The following is a 16,168-nucleotide window of genomic DNA, read 5'->3' on the forward strand; positions in this document are numbered from 1 at the left end:
AGTTGTGTGTACATAAAAAAACGATGTTTTTCAAAGTTCTCTTCTTCTTCTCAATGTGCCTATCCGTGACGAATGTTGGCGATCATCAAGGCAATCTTTATTTTATCTGCAGCAGCGCGGAAAAGCTGCACAGATGTTGTGTTAAAGCAGGTTCTGAAGTTCTTTAACCAGGATGCTCTTCTTCTTCCTGAGCCTCGCTTTACAAATATTTTCCCTTGAAGGATGGATTGTTCAAAAAATGTTTTGCTCAAAATTTTCAAAGCTGAATGTCCGTAGTTACTACCGATATTGATTTAACCTTTAACTACACGCGCTGGCGTATTTTGTACGCCAGATATAAGAATTCTACTAAAAATATATTTAAAAATTTAATTTTTGACCTTGTTTATCTCTCTAACCTATCACTGGAATGTGCTTTACAATTTGGTTTTAGTTTCGTTATAATCGGCGTACTGGGAAGATCGTAATTTACAGTTTATTATTTGTTGTTTCCGGTGGTGGACAATATACGCCACGATTATATTAATATAAGTAATAATATAAGTACATATTTCAATTGTTTTTTAGTCATTTTGGCACAAAATATATTTTTCTTCGTAAACAATACTTTTTCTCCTGTAAAAAATCACATTTCAAAAAATTTTTTATTAGTAATTTTATTTATCATGGAATCCAGTTACTCCATGATTCCAGTTATAAATCCCAATTGGCTTACTGAGAAGGAACTCCAAGTATTCGCTGATGCCGAATAAGGTTTATACAAACAACTAAGCAAATCCGCTGTTTTTGAGTGTATTTTCTTGTGGCGTATAAAGTACGCCACGCGTGTAGTTATGTTATAACTTGATGCGCGGGTAGTTAAAGGTTAAATGATATTTGAAGTTTAGTCATTTTTATTTTATATCTTATTTATTTATTATTATCTAATATTATTTATATCTCAAAACAATTGTGTTAACAATATTTTTGAAAAATTGCTTAACCAAATTGTTCTTTAAAACCATTTACCGCATATTTATAAGAATAACATAAAATTTTGTAGGTAAAATATTGAAAAACTTAAACTACAAATCATCATCAGAATCATCAGATGTGACGTCAACATCTTGCACATTTGGAGATTTGAACATAATATATTATGCACTAATATGCAGTGCTTCCACTGGCAGGTGTTCTAATTTCTTTCTTTTTATGCTTATGTTTCTTTTGCTTGTGATCAGTGGATCACTACTAATCAACAAAAAGTGGAATGCATCTTAATTTGTTTTGCATCTACTACACTTTCTTGAATTATTATGCTTGAATTATGCAAATAACGAAAAATTAGAATAGAGTGTTATTCAATTTAATTAGGTCAACATAACCTCACAAAAAATAAAATTATGAAAAAAGGAGCAAATATGAGCAAAAAGTTAAAATGACTTTCTAGAGAATAATACTCAAGCTTTCAAAATAAAACAAAATTAAAGTTGGATCAGTCTGGGAACACTAACAAATCACTTGCTCTTTTTGAAAAATGCATATTTTGATATTTTGTACAGGTAATTTTAAACAATATATTATAAGAGACTATATTTACTTAATTATTATATCACATCTGTAATAATATTGTCACTTTCCTGAAGATCAAATATCCGTAGCCAATTTTACTAGTAAATTAACTTTTCACTTGAAATAAGTGGATCAAACGTAAGTCGAATCACGTTATCGCGGCCTATGCATTGTTAACACGGGACCATGTGCCCTTTGCGACGCGTCGCAACTGGTGGAGGGGGATTTAATGGGAAAAAAATGATGCCAAATCATACGCAGGATTGTGTACTATTTAATTAAAATGAATGCGACAGAAAATACTGCACTTAGTATTTTTATTTTATGCCAACTTTTTAGCACTCCTGCCCCACTGTGCGCCGCATGAGACACTGTAAACAATCACATTTACTTGGTCATTTCTTAATTATAGATTCTTATTTTCTCTTTTTCCAAAAACCATTATAACTTACCTGACTCAAAAACATCATCCAAATATTGTAATGACAAAATATATAATTTCTGCACACAATAGTATCACTTTAAACACTGCTATTAATCTACTAGAGTAGTATAACCTACACTCCATAAATAAATCCAAACCGTTGAGTGAAACCCAAACAACATAAGTAATAAAAATATATTTATTTCCAGTCGCTTGTTTGGAAGTAAAACAGCCTAGGTGCACCAAGGCTAAGGCGATTTCTGCTCTTAACGGTTGGTGAATTTCATTTTGGTTGTTTTTTCTATTCATCGAAAGATGGCGATAAAGTAGGGTTAGAGCGTAGACGATTTTACTACCAAACAATATAAGATATTCAGAACGTGAAACAGCACTAAAGTCGTTTTCGTGAAAATTGAACTTAAACGGTTTTACTTCTAACCCCTTCAAATATGAACCAGACTTTCGTTTTAGAACTTTTTAAGTATTAATGAGTATGTCAATTATCTGCTTACCTCTAAATTAAACGATTCTGATCCCATAAAACTAGCAAAGCCATTAGTGCTTAGAAAACTATTCGAGACGTTTGACAGATCAGCGGAAGAGGAGTCAGTGGTTTTGTTCGGTGTATAATAACCTGCACTGAACTGCAACTCAGCCTTGGGATTGTAATCTGCAAGTGGAGCTGAAATTGATAAATAATTTGTTATTAGGGGAGAAATTTTTCTTAAAAACGGTTACATCGTTAAAATCAGTTATCAACAAATTTTATAGAGGGGTTTCCTATATAAATAGGTTACACTGTATGTTATACTAATAAATACTTTTTGTTATTTAAGAGGCCACATCAACGCATCATCAATATTACACTAAGCATCAAAATTAACGCACCATCTTAAACATGAAACATTTTTGATGTCTCGTATTTCCTAAACCTGTTGTCCGATTTGAGTTATTTTTTAATATGTTTAATATGCTTTATTATTCAAGAATATCGATGTAATAGTATTGTTGTTAAACAGGTAAGTGTCATTGTATACCGGGTGTAACAATGATAGTGTGTTTTTTCCTCAAAGTTCGGAACACCCTGTGGAATATTCCAGCGCATATAAAATATTAAAATTAAAACTCAACTGTAACCTTAGGCTTTCTTAACATTTTGCTTTTTGATTTATTCGCTTATCATCATCATTCTCTTTGCCTTATCCCTATGCGGGGTCGGCTTCCCTAATTGCATTTCTCCACACAATTCTATCTTGGGCCATATCAATGTTAATCCCCTTTACCAACATGTCCTGCCTTATCGTCTCCCCCCAGGTCTTCTTTGGTCTTCCTCTCCTACTCCTTTCAGGAATCTGCACTTCAGCTATTCTTCGTATTGGGTGGTTAACGTCTCGACGTTGAACATGACCAAACCATCTTAACCTATGCTCTCTCATTTTGGCATCAATTGGTGCCACACCTAGACTTCCCCTAATATACTCATTTCTAATTTTATCCTTCTTTGTCACTCCACTCATCCATCTAAGCATTCTCATTTCCGCCACATGCATTCGCTGTTCCTCTTTCTTTTTCACTGCCCAACATTCAGTTCCGTACATCATAGCTGGTCTTATGGCTGTTTTATAGAATTTTCCCTTCAGCTTCATTGGAATTTTTCTGTCACACAACACACCACTTGCTTCTTTCCACTTCATCCATCCAGCCCTAATTCTACTGCATGCATCTCCATCTATTTCTCCATTACTCTGTAATACCGATCCTAGGTACTTAAAATGATTGCTTTTTACAATCATTTCACCATCCAAAGATACCATTTTATTTGTAGTAGCTCCATCTTTAAATGAACATTCCAAATACTCTGTTTTTGTCCTACTAAGTTTTAAACCTTTTTCCTCCAGAGCTTGTCTCCACTGTTCCAGTTTTTGTTCTAAGTCTCTTTCACTATTTCCTACTAACACGACATCATCAGCATACATTAAGCACCATGGAATGTTACCCTGTATTTTCGCTGTTATCTGGTACAAAACTAATGAGAATAAATACGGACTAAGCACAGAACCTTGATGCAATCCTACTTTCACATGAAATTTATCAGTCTCTCCCACACCTGTCCTAACACTAGTCGTTACTCCCTCATACATATCCCTCACAATCTTTACATATTCACCAGGGACTCCTTTCTTATTGAGTGCCCACCACAGAATCTCTCGAGGAACTCTATCATATGCTTTCTCAAGATCAATGAATACCATATGAGCGTTTGTTTCTTTACTCCTGTATTTTTCGATCAAATGACTTATAATGAAAATTGCATCTGTTGTTGATCTACCCTTTTGATTTATTCGCTTATGTTGGATAATAAAAAAGTTAGCCACTTTAACAACTAGCAACGTTCTTCATCAATACTGGGTGTTTCTAAATAAGTGCGAGAAACTTTAAGGGAGTATTCTGCATGAAAAAATAATGACCGTTTGCTTTATAAACATATGTCCGCAAATGCTTCGTTTCTAAGATACTGGATGTTAAATTTTTTCTTACAAACTGACGATTTATTTATTGCTCTAAAACCGGTTAAGATATCCAAATAAAATTTAGTAGATTTTAAGAAGTTATTCCGCATTTTTTGACATACAATTAAGAATTTTATATTCACCATTATCGTGCATACGGGTCATATTACCCGCTCATATTAAACGTATGCACGCCAATGGTGAATATAAAATTCTTAGTTGTATGTCAAAAAATGCGCAATAACTGCCTCTTAAAAGCTACCAAATTTCGTTTGCATATCTCAACCGGTTTTAGAGCAATAAATAAATCGTCAGTTTGTAAGAAAAAATTCAACATCCCGTATCTCGCAAACAAAGTATTTGCGGACATATGTTTATAAAACAAACTGTCATTATTTTTTCATGCAGAATTACCCCTTATAGTTTGTCGGACTTATTTAGAAACACCCTGTATTGATGAAGAACGTTGCTAGTTGTTAAAGTACCTAACTTTTTTATTATCCAACATAAGCGATTGAATCAAAAAGCAAAATGTTAAGAAAGCCTAAGGCTACAGTTGAGTTTTAATTTCAATATTTTATATACGCTGGAATACTCCACAGGGTGTTCCGAACAAAACACACTATCATTGTTACACCCGGTATATAATGACACTTACCTGTTTAGCAACAATATTAATACACTGATATTCTTGAATAATAAAGCTATAACATATTAAAAAAAAAAGAATGTGTGTGTACTTTGTAAGCACGTAAGAAGTTATACTTCTATTATATGATTTCTTAAAAATAAATATACTATAAACAGTTTGTTTTATTTTTTTTAAACACCAAACTAATTTTGTGCTTACCGCTTTCAAAAAAATAAAAAAAAGTATAGGATTGCTCCTGAGTCGAATTCAAGACCTCTCGATCTCTGGCCGAATGCTATACCAAATACGCTACGAGGACTGTGTCTGTATCGGTTCGGACGTACCTAATGAGAATTCACGGTAACAAACAGGCAAGGTGAAGTACATATAATAAATATACAATAAAATGTTTTAATAATACTCATCTTACTCCTGAGGAAGACAAATCCAAAGACACAAAAATTATAATAAATATATTTACTAAAAACACTAATATATTCTTTTCACACCTTTTCTTGCACTGATATATTTATACATAACTTGAAAGATAGCAACTAAACGCCATACTGTCTGTGTGCGCATGCGCGCAGTATTATGAAATTTTACTCTCAACCGCGCCTAAAGAAGTATAACTTCAAAAATCACTCAAATTGGACAATAGGTTTAGGAAATACGAGATATCAAAAATGTTCCATTTTTAGGGTGGTGCGGTAATTTTTATGCTTAGTGTACTTCGGAAGATTCGCAAAATTAAAATTCGGCAGAATTCCCATATTTTAGAAAATAATACACTACTGCACTTAACAGAAATCGATATAGATAACAGAACAGATCCGAGAATGGTGCTATTACACTTATTAACACAGTTATAATATTTTTGATTTCTTTTTATAAATACATAATCAATTTTAGTAGTTCCAATGTGACACAAAATCTACACATGGGATAAAAAAGTTTATTTGAAGAAAGTGTAATTTTTTGTTCTTCTAAGTGGCGGTACAGGCTCGTTTTTGTAATATATTATTTAATTATAGAGTAATTTCCACATACTAACATATTTCTCAAATTCGGCTCTGTACCGCCATTGTTTACTATATTACGAATATGTGTGCCAAATATTTCAACAAAATATTCAAAATTAAAGCTGCAATCTTGGAACGCGTTTTCCGTTTTGATACTAGTGTGTACAAAATTATTGATTCTAAAGATTCAGTATTATGAAATGATATGTATATATAAAAATTACCTTTTTTGATGGTATTTATTACTTCATCTGCTGCCTCTTCGGGTAAATCAAGATCAGAATCTGGACTAGGTGATGGAGCATTGATATCTGGTGAAGGTATTGGACTTGACAGTGTTTGTTTGTGTTCTTCTAGTTTCCTTTGGAAGGTTTTTACCCTCAAACCAAACATCTTGTATGCCTAACAATTAAAAGAAATGAAACTATAGATATATGATATAAAACAAATAGAGAGTTTTTAATTCTGTCACCTCTTTGTATTTAAAAGAAATAATAAATGTATGTATTGTTGTATAATTTTTTTTTGGGAAAAATTTAGAAAATAAATTTATATCAGAGACCACGAAATCATAGATTTTCATCGCTCTGTATATGACCAAAAATTGTAAATATTATAATTTAGTTAGTAAACAGTGTTTTCGCGGGAAGTGAAATCGTTAAGGTAGTTTGTTAATGGGTCTCTGAACGGACTTAAGAGAGGATGTTTGTGATTGGCGGAGAAAGATAGATGGTGGGGATGAGAGTGTTGAGTCTGAGTTTGAGGAGAGAAAAAATGAGACTGTGTAATTAATATCTGGAGAGAACAGTCCAGTTTTTGGAAAGTGAGAAGTCGGTGTAAAGTGGTGAAGTTGGCCTTTGCGGGCAGAATTGTGTTCAAACGAAATCGTTGACCGAGTTGAGAAGTTAATTTTCCTTGTATCCGAGGAGATTCCTGTTTCTGTCTAGAACGAGTAGCCGATTGGTATCAATTTGCACAAGATATCGAGCATAGAGAAAACTGAGTAGAAAATTCGAGCGAGTCCTGTTTGTTTGTTAGTGAAGCAGTTTGGACGAGAGGGACCTTTCGCAACATCCTAGGAGCACGTGTGGGAGAATCGAGGACTACGCAATCCGGGAGAAGAACTAAAGAAGAAACAAAAAGGTTAGTCAAATTAATTGTGAAACGGAGAGAGTTGTTTTTATATCCACACCATATTTGTTCATTTTTGTATTGAACAGTTCTATTATAGCATAATTTAGTCATTCCAAAATTTAAAGAAGAAATAAGTAATCAATTCAAAAGGAGAAAAGTAAATTTTAGTATTTTTTGTAAGAATAGTCTAACGAATTATTTAAATAAAATTTTTGTTAAAACAAAGGAGATATCAGAATTAAAGCTTAATTTATTAGATGAGAAAAGGTTGCAACAGAATTGAAGTTTAGTATAATTTTTAAATCTTATATTTATGGTATATTGGATAAATAAAATATATTTATAACATTTATATGACATCGAGTGTGTTATTTCCCTGTTTTGTCCCTGGAAGAAGTAAGAAACTAGAGATACTAGAAGCCACAAACCGAAGGTAGTGCATTAAAATTAAAATAGCCCTGAGAATAAAATTTATTAGAAGATTTAATTTAATTTTGGTTTTGTTTTACATAAGTAATAATTGAAATAATTAAGTAATTAATCAAAATAAGAATTTGCTGATCAATCTCATAACAGAGAGAAATACAGAGCATAACAGTATCAGTAATCCCTCGTTATCCGCGGACTCATCAACCGCGGTTTCGCTTATCCGCGGTTGCGATATCTGTTGAATCTTTAATGAGAATATTTTATTATTTTTATATATTTTTTATAATTTGACCAGTCACGTTAAATTACTCATGATACGTCACTGGCGCTTGTTCTTAGTAGCAATACTACGGCAATTAGTTGATAGTTCCCAAGGCTTAAAGTACCGGTGTACAGAGTGAGTTTTATGTATGGAAACACTCAATTATCTCAAAAACGGCTTGCACGATTTTTGTAGATTTTGGTAAGTAGGAGTTTTCTAATGCGACCGATATTATAGTGCTAATTACATTGTTGTCATATTTTCCGTTTTTCTGGAAATCTAATGAACTATAAATCTATTTCAAATGGAACACCCTGTATATTTTTTGAGTTTTGAAGTCCTTAAGAAATACTAATTATTTTTTATGTTATATTTCCTATACCTAAATGTCACAATTTAGGAGTTATTGCTACATTTATTTAAAAAAAAAATTTAAACAAATAATAAAAATCAAATTTTTTGGCCCGGGTAAACACTATTTTAGGTTGTTTGGATCATTGGGAACAAAAAAGATCTTTTGTAATTTTTCTCTAAAATTAATCGTTTCCGAGTTATAAACAATTTAAAACTGAAAAAAATCGAATAATGACGATTTTCAAGGTTCAAGAACACAAATTGACAATGTTATTTTTGAAACAGCGAAGTACCCAAATTCAAGCTCAAGTCTTATTTTATCAGTTTCCGATAAGTAATTTGAGATTGTTTCATTTTAAAACATTGTTTTTTAGTTATTAATGCAGCCCGATCGCCCGTCTTCTCATATGCACTTCATTAAAAATTAAAAAGCAATGTTATAGAATAAAACGAGGCAAAAAATATTATGGCAAGCTATTAGAAGAAGAGTTGGACTTGAATTTAGGTACTTTGTAATTTCAAAAATTATATTTTTTACTTGTGTTCTTAAACCTTGAAAATCGTCATTATTCGATTTTTTTCAGTTTTAAATTGTTTATAACTCGGAAACGATTAATTTTAGAGACAAATTATAAAAGATCTGTTTTGTTCCCAATGATCCAAACAACCTAAAATAGTGTTTACCCGGGCCAAAAAAATTGATTTTTATAATTTGTTTAATTTTTTTTTAAAATAAATGTAGCAATAACTCCGAAATTATGGCATTTAGGTATAGGGAATATAACATGAACAATAATCAGTATTTCTTAAGTACTTCAAACGCAAAAAATATATAGGGTGTTCCATTTGAAATAAGAAGGTTCATTAGATTTCCAGAAAAAGGGAAAATATGACAACAATGTAATTAGCACTATAATATCGACCGCATTAGAAAACCCCTACTTACCAAAATCTATAAAAATCTTCCCAGCCGTTTTCGAGATAATTGAGTGTTTCCATACATAAAACTCACTTTGTATGTAGACGCTGATGTCAGCGTCGTTATTTTTGTTGATATGATAATACTATTTCACAAATATGCAATTTCATCATATTTCTTTCTATGTACTAATATACGTATCCAAATTGGAATTATATGTCATATTCTTCTTTGGATCGTGGATCCCTCGCCAACCACTGTTTCACCAACCGCACCTTTCTCTCCGGAACGTAACCCCCGCGGTTGAAGAGGGATTACTGTATGTTTATTAAATTTTGATGAACTTACATTTGCTACGACTTTGACATCTTTCCGATCGGCTTCTAGTTGTGTTTCTGCTTGCTTTAAGATGCTGATTAGATTTTCTCTTTGTTTAACTTCTGATCTTAACGCCTGCATATAATCATTGATGTGTGCTATATACACTTCGAGTTCTCTTTCTACATCATCCACATTAGCACGATCTAAAATCAAAAGTGAAGTTTAATTCTTAAAACTTTAAAGCATTTCGTGCTTTATTTTTAAAGCATCTTTACGCTTTGCTATAAAGGAGGAAACTTTTTGTCATAGTCTAAAACATAATTTTTATATAAATGTTGTTATCATTGACATAAAACTACATAAATAACATCGTAAATACCAACCTTTCAGAGATGCCAAAAGACCATCATCTAGTTGTATTTTTGGATTATGTTCTTTCAATATTTTCAATTTAGTATCTGTATCTTTCTCCAGCCTTGCACATGTTTTAATCCTACCTATCACATAACTTGGCTGAAACAATAGAAACATTATTTTGACCACTACTATACAAAAACATAATGAAAATAAACACTAACGAAAAAATTCTACATAAGATCAAATATCTTATGCATATTTTTTTTTTATTACATATTTTCATTTACAATCTGCTTCATCGAAGCTATAAGCAAATAGTTTGAATGTTAAATACATGAGGGAGAAGCTGCCCTGTGGCAACCCTCCTATTATAATTTTTTACATTTGATCACAATATGTATATATTTAATTTATTAAATCTGTTGGCTATAGTTTCTTCAGTCGTCTTGCGAATTCGGGAGGAGTGTTCAGAAGTCTTGCTTCATCATTTGGATGACTTCTCAGTCCATCAAGGTAGCTCTTTGTGATCCTTGGAATTTCTTCCTCTACCAAGGGTATAGCTGAGTCCTCGTGTAGGGTTTTATTGCTTACATACCAGGGTGCGTTGAATATCATCCTCAATATTTTTGATTGGACTCTTTGTATTATCTTGATATTTGATGGCTTTGAGCATCCCCAGAGTTGAACACCATAGGTCCAAATTGGTTTTATCATAGTTTTATACAGGAGCAGTTTATTTTCAATATTGAGTTTTGATTTTCGACCAATAAGCCAGCTCATTTGTCGTATTTTGATGTTGATCTGGGTTTTCTTGGCTTGGATGTGCGGCTTCCATGTTAATCTTTTGTCAAGGGTTAGTCCCAAATATTTGACTTGTGTGCTGACTGGTAATTGTGTATCATTTAGTGTTATTGTTGGGCATACATCTCTTCGGTTTGTAAATGTAACTTGGGTTGACTTCGTTTCATTTACTTTCACCTTCCATTTGTTGAGCCATGTTCCCAATTGGTCAAGGTGGTTTTGCAGTTGTGCAGACGCGATAATAGGGTCCTCATTGACAGCGATTATGGTGGTGTCATCAGCGAATGTTGAGATTTGGGTTGTTTCAGTGGTTGGGATATCTGCGGTAAATAATAGGTAAAGGAGAGGGCCCAGGACACTACCCTGTGGTACACCTGATTTAATGGGAAAATATGTGGAAGTTGCTGTGTTATATTTTACTTGGAAGTAACGATCTTCAATGTAGGATTTCATGATTAGGTAGTAGGGGGTTGGAAGAATACATTTGAGTTTGTATAAAAGTCCAGTATGCCATACTCTATCAAATGCCTTTTCTACATCTAAGAATGCCGCTGTGCAATATTTTTTTTCCTCAATAGCAGTAAGGATTTTTGTTATAATTCTATGAGTCTGTTGTGTTGTGGAGTGTCTCTCTCTAAAACCAAACTGGTGTGTGGGTATTTCTACATCTAGGTTAATGTCATTCTTCAGTCTACCAAGTAGTAGTCTTTCGAAGATCTTAGACATTATCGGCAACAAGATGATTGGCCGATAGGATGATGTTTTATTTGGAGGTTTACCCGGTTTGTGAATCATTATTATTTGCGCAAATTTCCATGTGATTGGGAAATATGTCAGTCTGATTGCACTATTGTATATTGTAGTTAGCATGACCAATGCTCTTCTCGGAAGATGTTTCAGTATTAATCCTGTTATTAGGTCAAATCCAGGTGCTTTGTGGTTATTGCATTTTTCTATTTCTAGTTTAACTTCTGATGTATTGAATGGTGTTATTGGAAGCGTCATAGGGCAAGCACTATCCAGGAAGTCTCTTATTAAGTTTCCATCATCATTATTCTCTACTTGGTGTTCTTTAAAAATACCAGCTAAGTATTCTGCAAATGCTGAAGCTTTTTCCTCGTCTGATCTTCCCCAAGTACCATCATCTTTCTTAATTGGCGAGTTGTGTTCTGTAGGTCTCTTTAAGTGTTTTGTTGCCTTCCATATTGAGTGATCTTCTTTAGACAAGGTACTAATGTAGTGTTCAAATGTGGCATTGCGTGCTTCATTTAGCGCTGTTTTTAATTGTCTGGTTAATCGATTATATTCGTGTTTGTCATTAATGTTGCGGCTTCTTTGCCACCTACCTCTTGCTCTTCGCTTTTCGACTATTAGTTCTTCTTCTTCTTCCTCTTTATAAGCAATTCTGCTTGTTCATTGGCGGATTGATACCTCTATGGAAGGTTGTCGCTCCATCTTTTGCGCGGTCGGCCGATACTTCTTCTGCCGATTGGTGATTTATCTCGTGCTATTTTGATCACACGTGTCTCCCCCATTCTGGTTATATGGTTGTTCCATTCTTTTTTTCTATTTAGTGTCCATTCGTTTATACACTGTACGTTACATTGTCTTCTAATATCTTCGTTCCTCTTTCGATCTCTCAGTGTATTTCCTGTAATTCTTCTCAGTACTCTCATCTCTGCCGTTTCCAGTAGTCTTTGTGTTGTGGCTGTATCGGGTCTTGTTTCTGATGCATATGTCATTATTGGTCTTACACTGGCTTTATAAATTCTTGACTTCATCTCAGTGTTAATATGTCGGTTTCGCCATATAGTGTTATTAAGGCATCCTGCCAATCTATTTGCTTTTTGTACTTGATTTCTCACTTCTTTGTCTAGGTCTCCGTAACTTTACAATGTAATTCCAAGGTATTTTACTTCCATTACTTGTTCACTACTGATACCATCAATTTCTATTTTGCATCTGATTGGTTCTTTACTGATTACTAAAGTTTTAGTTTTTTGAGATGAAATTGTCATATTGAATTCTTTTGCTCTTATGTTAAATCTGTGGACTAATCTTTGCAGACTATCTTCATCTTGGGCTATCAATATTGCGTCGTCTGCGTAGCAGAGTATTTTTACTTCTTTGTTTCCCATTCTATATCCTCTTCCTTTGTTGACGTTTTTGATGATTTCATCCATGATTAAATTGAAAAGCAGAGGACTCAATGAGTCTCCCTGTCTTATTCCGCTGCCTATATCTACAGGTTCTGTAAGTTGTCCATCTATTCTGACTTCCATCTTGTTATTTTGGTAGATGTTCTCAATAGTTTTTATGATATCTAGAGGGATTTCTCTATTATACAGAAGGTGGATTACATCCCTGAGTCTTACTCTGTCAAATGCTTTCTTTAAGTCAATCAGACATAGAAATGCTGGTCTATTATACTCTAGTGATTTCTCCGTAATTTGCTTTATGACGAATATTGCATCTGTACACGATCTTCCAGTACGAAAACCCTGCTATGGTTAAAACCATAGCTCATAGAAACAGGATTATGCCTCGACTATTAGTTGTCTAATATAATTCGAAGTGGTATTTTTGTTTTCTTGCTTTGGAGTTGATGGTGTAGCTCGATATGCAGCTTGCTGAATTTGACAGGTGAAGTGGTTTATAGCCTTATCTATGTCATCTTTTTCTTTGAGTCTGATTCCAAGATTTATATTCGTGTCAAGCTGGTACTTGAATTCACACCAATTAGTTTTAGGGGAAGTCAACTTGGGTATTTCAGGTCGTTTGATTATGTGGGTGCTGATTGTTGCTATGATTGGTGTGTGGTCAGACGAGAGATCCCAACTTGCTTCTATGTTTGTGTAGTTTGCTGCATCTTATGCATATAGAGTAAAATATATGCATATCCCTAGAGCAAACACGGGTATTACAAGGTTTAGCTTATAACGAGGTAGATTCGGTGTCCTATGAAATTCCTATAGAACTATAACACCTCTGTAACGAGGCATGTTTGGTTATGAGTAGCGTGACCAACTAGTCCGAAAAATCCGGGACATGGGCCGAATTACGAAGTCGTGTCCTGGCGTCCTGGACAAGGCTTCCGGGCCATCCGAATTTTCAACGGCTTGGTAAAATTCTATTTTGAAATTTTTAATACGTTGTTCTTCTAAGAATTCACATCAAATTGAATTGGTGGGACTAAAAAAGTCGACAATTTCTAGAGTGTAATACTAATACCACATCCAAAACGCATGCATTTTATATCGTGGCATTATAGTTCTACGAGAACTAAAACGGTGGACTTTTTTCGTTTCTATATTTTAATTATCGTCTTCTAAAAAAAAATGCCCGCTTTTCATTAAAAAGTCCCGAAATTCAGGTATTTTTTTCTACCTTGTCCCGGATTCGACTGAATTGGAGTTGGTCACACTAGTTATGAGGGAAAATGAGATTGAAGAACATGTTTCTTAACCTCTTTTTGGAGCAGTGATGGCTATAAAATAAATACCCCAGCTGCTTTTATACGGAAATGCCTAAAATCTGTGTGCTTATTAAGGCCAGTGATGTAATAAACTCCACTGCCTGTCTACGTCTTCCTGTTTATCCACCGACTCTTTTTCAAAAGCTCCAAACAATATTTAGCAATTGCACGGAATGGCTTCACTATACGAAGTCAATGTTTTAGAAACTACATATTCATATGTATGCACAATATTGTTGTCTGATATAAAGAGATTGGCTTATAATGAGGTAATTAGTCTGCCATTTCAGTTCTTGTTATAGAGGGATTCTACTGTATAAACAGTGGCCCTGTATCCAGGATATTGGTATAAGGATATTATGACCGATGAGAAAATACATGACGCAAGAAGAAAGCCTGGTAGAAATATTAAACAGAAAACAGATTTACCAAGAATCTGAACACCATAGAAAAATGTTTTATTTATTTATTTATTTATTTACGGGAGAACCCATTTTACAAAATATGTAAGTAAAATTTTAAAACAAGTACGATAATTTAAAAAAATACAATTAACATGTTAAAAGTTCAAACCAAAATAAAACATTTATAAGCTAAAAATTACAAGACAATTAAGCATGAAAGTACACAGACAAATAATATAAATAATAAACATAAAAAGTAGGTACCTACATCTGATAATAACTGATAATAACCATCGTCAAGTGATATTTGACAATACGGCCTTGAATCTATTTACCTTTTAAGCAAGATAGCTGAGATAATTTCAAACAAAAATGTTTATAAGTATAAATTGATGTTTTCCATTTTCCCCCTTTTAGGGGGATGCCTATGGGTACCTTTTGTGGTGTCCCAAAACTGACATTATATGCAAAATCCAGCTTGTATGTTTCATCTTTAGAGACCAAACCTCCGAAGAATGGACTAATAAGAAAATTATCAAAGCATATCCACATTGCAATCTTCTGATCTATATTGTCTTTGTATGATTTTCTTAAATTAAACAAATATGAACTAATAATTGATCACTCACCTGAAATTCATGTGGTTCATCATTTTTTGGAGCGCTGGGTACAACATTTATTAGCCCACATAAATCAGATATAAATTCATTATTATATACACCTCTTTGCTCCCAAATTTTAAATATCCTAAGTATTTTGTGTTTAACTTTGTCATCCCTAAAAAAAAATAATGTGTTAATGATTTAGAGCAAGTAAAAGGGCAAAACAATTTGAGCTTGTGATAAATAAGGAAAAGACAAAATACATAATAATGTGAGAAACAGATAAAGAAAAAGGAAGACAATTTTAGATTGGAGATAAGAGAAGAAAATACATGCATGTTTTAGAGTTTGATAATTTACTTATCTAGAAGTAAAATTAAAACCTTAAAATCAGATTAATACTTTGCTATATGAAGCCCTTGGGACCAGAAGGGGACATGCCACCAAACAATACTTTGGAGAAAACATCATTTTAAACTTATTTTCAAATCCTGAAATCCAATTTTTACATTTTTCTCGGAAGTAAGGCCCATAATCGTTTGGAAATATGTTATTAAATACACAATAAAAGTAACACAAATGTTTATTTAACGGTTTTTGAATTTTTGAACCTTTTTGAAAAAAATATGAGGCTTATCCCCTTTTGTATAAAAAATTATATTCTAAAAATGAACATAAAATTCAGCAGTAAAATAATTCAGTTGTCAATATTTTCAACAGCTGAAAAGGGGTCCAAATGTTCAGTGTCTTCCAGTGGTTCATTATTCTCAGTATCTGGTAGAATCTGTTGGCAAGCACCAATTTCTGTCTACACTGTTTTGTGCAACCGCAAGGTGCACCTAATTTTTTTGGTTCTATTTTCTTCCCTTTTGTATTTATACAGAGAGAGTCTGTAATTTGGAATAAATTCAATATCTCAAATACTAATTGTTTTTTTGAAAAAATGCTCAGACCCGTCCATTAGTATTTCAA

General features: G+C 33.2%; 1 protein-coding gene across 2 annotated transcripts in view; it reads right to left on the reverse strand.

The window, feature by feature from the left end:
- The window catches only part of LOC114345346 (regulation of nuclear pre-mRNA domain-containing protein 2), a 76,725-nt gene that overhangs the window by 51,173 nt on the left and 9,384 nt on the right, over nt 1-16,168 (reverse strand). For both annotated transcript variants that reach the window (XM_050643416.1, XM_050643415.1), the window contains exons 2-6: nt 15,224-15,371; nt 9,941-10,070; nt 9,585-9,760; nt 6,363-6,540; nt 2,488-2,657 (exon numbers count right to left, since the gene is read on the reverse strand). In XM_050643416.1, the coding sequence (XP_050499373.1) occupies nt 2,488-2,657; nt 6,363-6,540; nt 9,585-9,760; nt 9,941-10,070; nt 15,224-15,371 (802 nt within the window). The remainder of the gene's footprint in view (nt 1-2,487; nt 2,658-6,362; nt 6,541-9,584; nt 9,761-9,940; nt 10,071-15,223; nt 15,372-16,168) is intronic.

Source organism: Diabrotica virgifera, chromosome 2 (genome assembly GCF_917563875.1).
Source record: "Diabrotica virgifera virgifera chromosome 2, PGI_DIABVI_V3a".
NCBI classification, from domain to species: Eukaryota; Metazoa; Arthropoda; class Insecta; order Coleoptera; family Chrysomelidae; genus Diabrotica; species Diabrotica virgifera.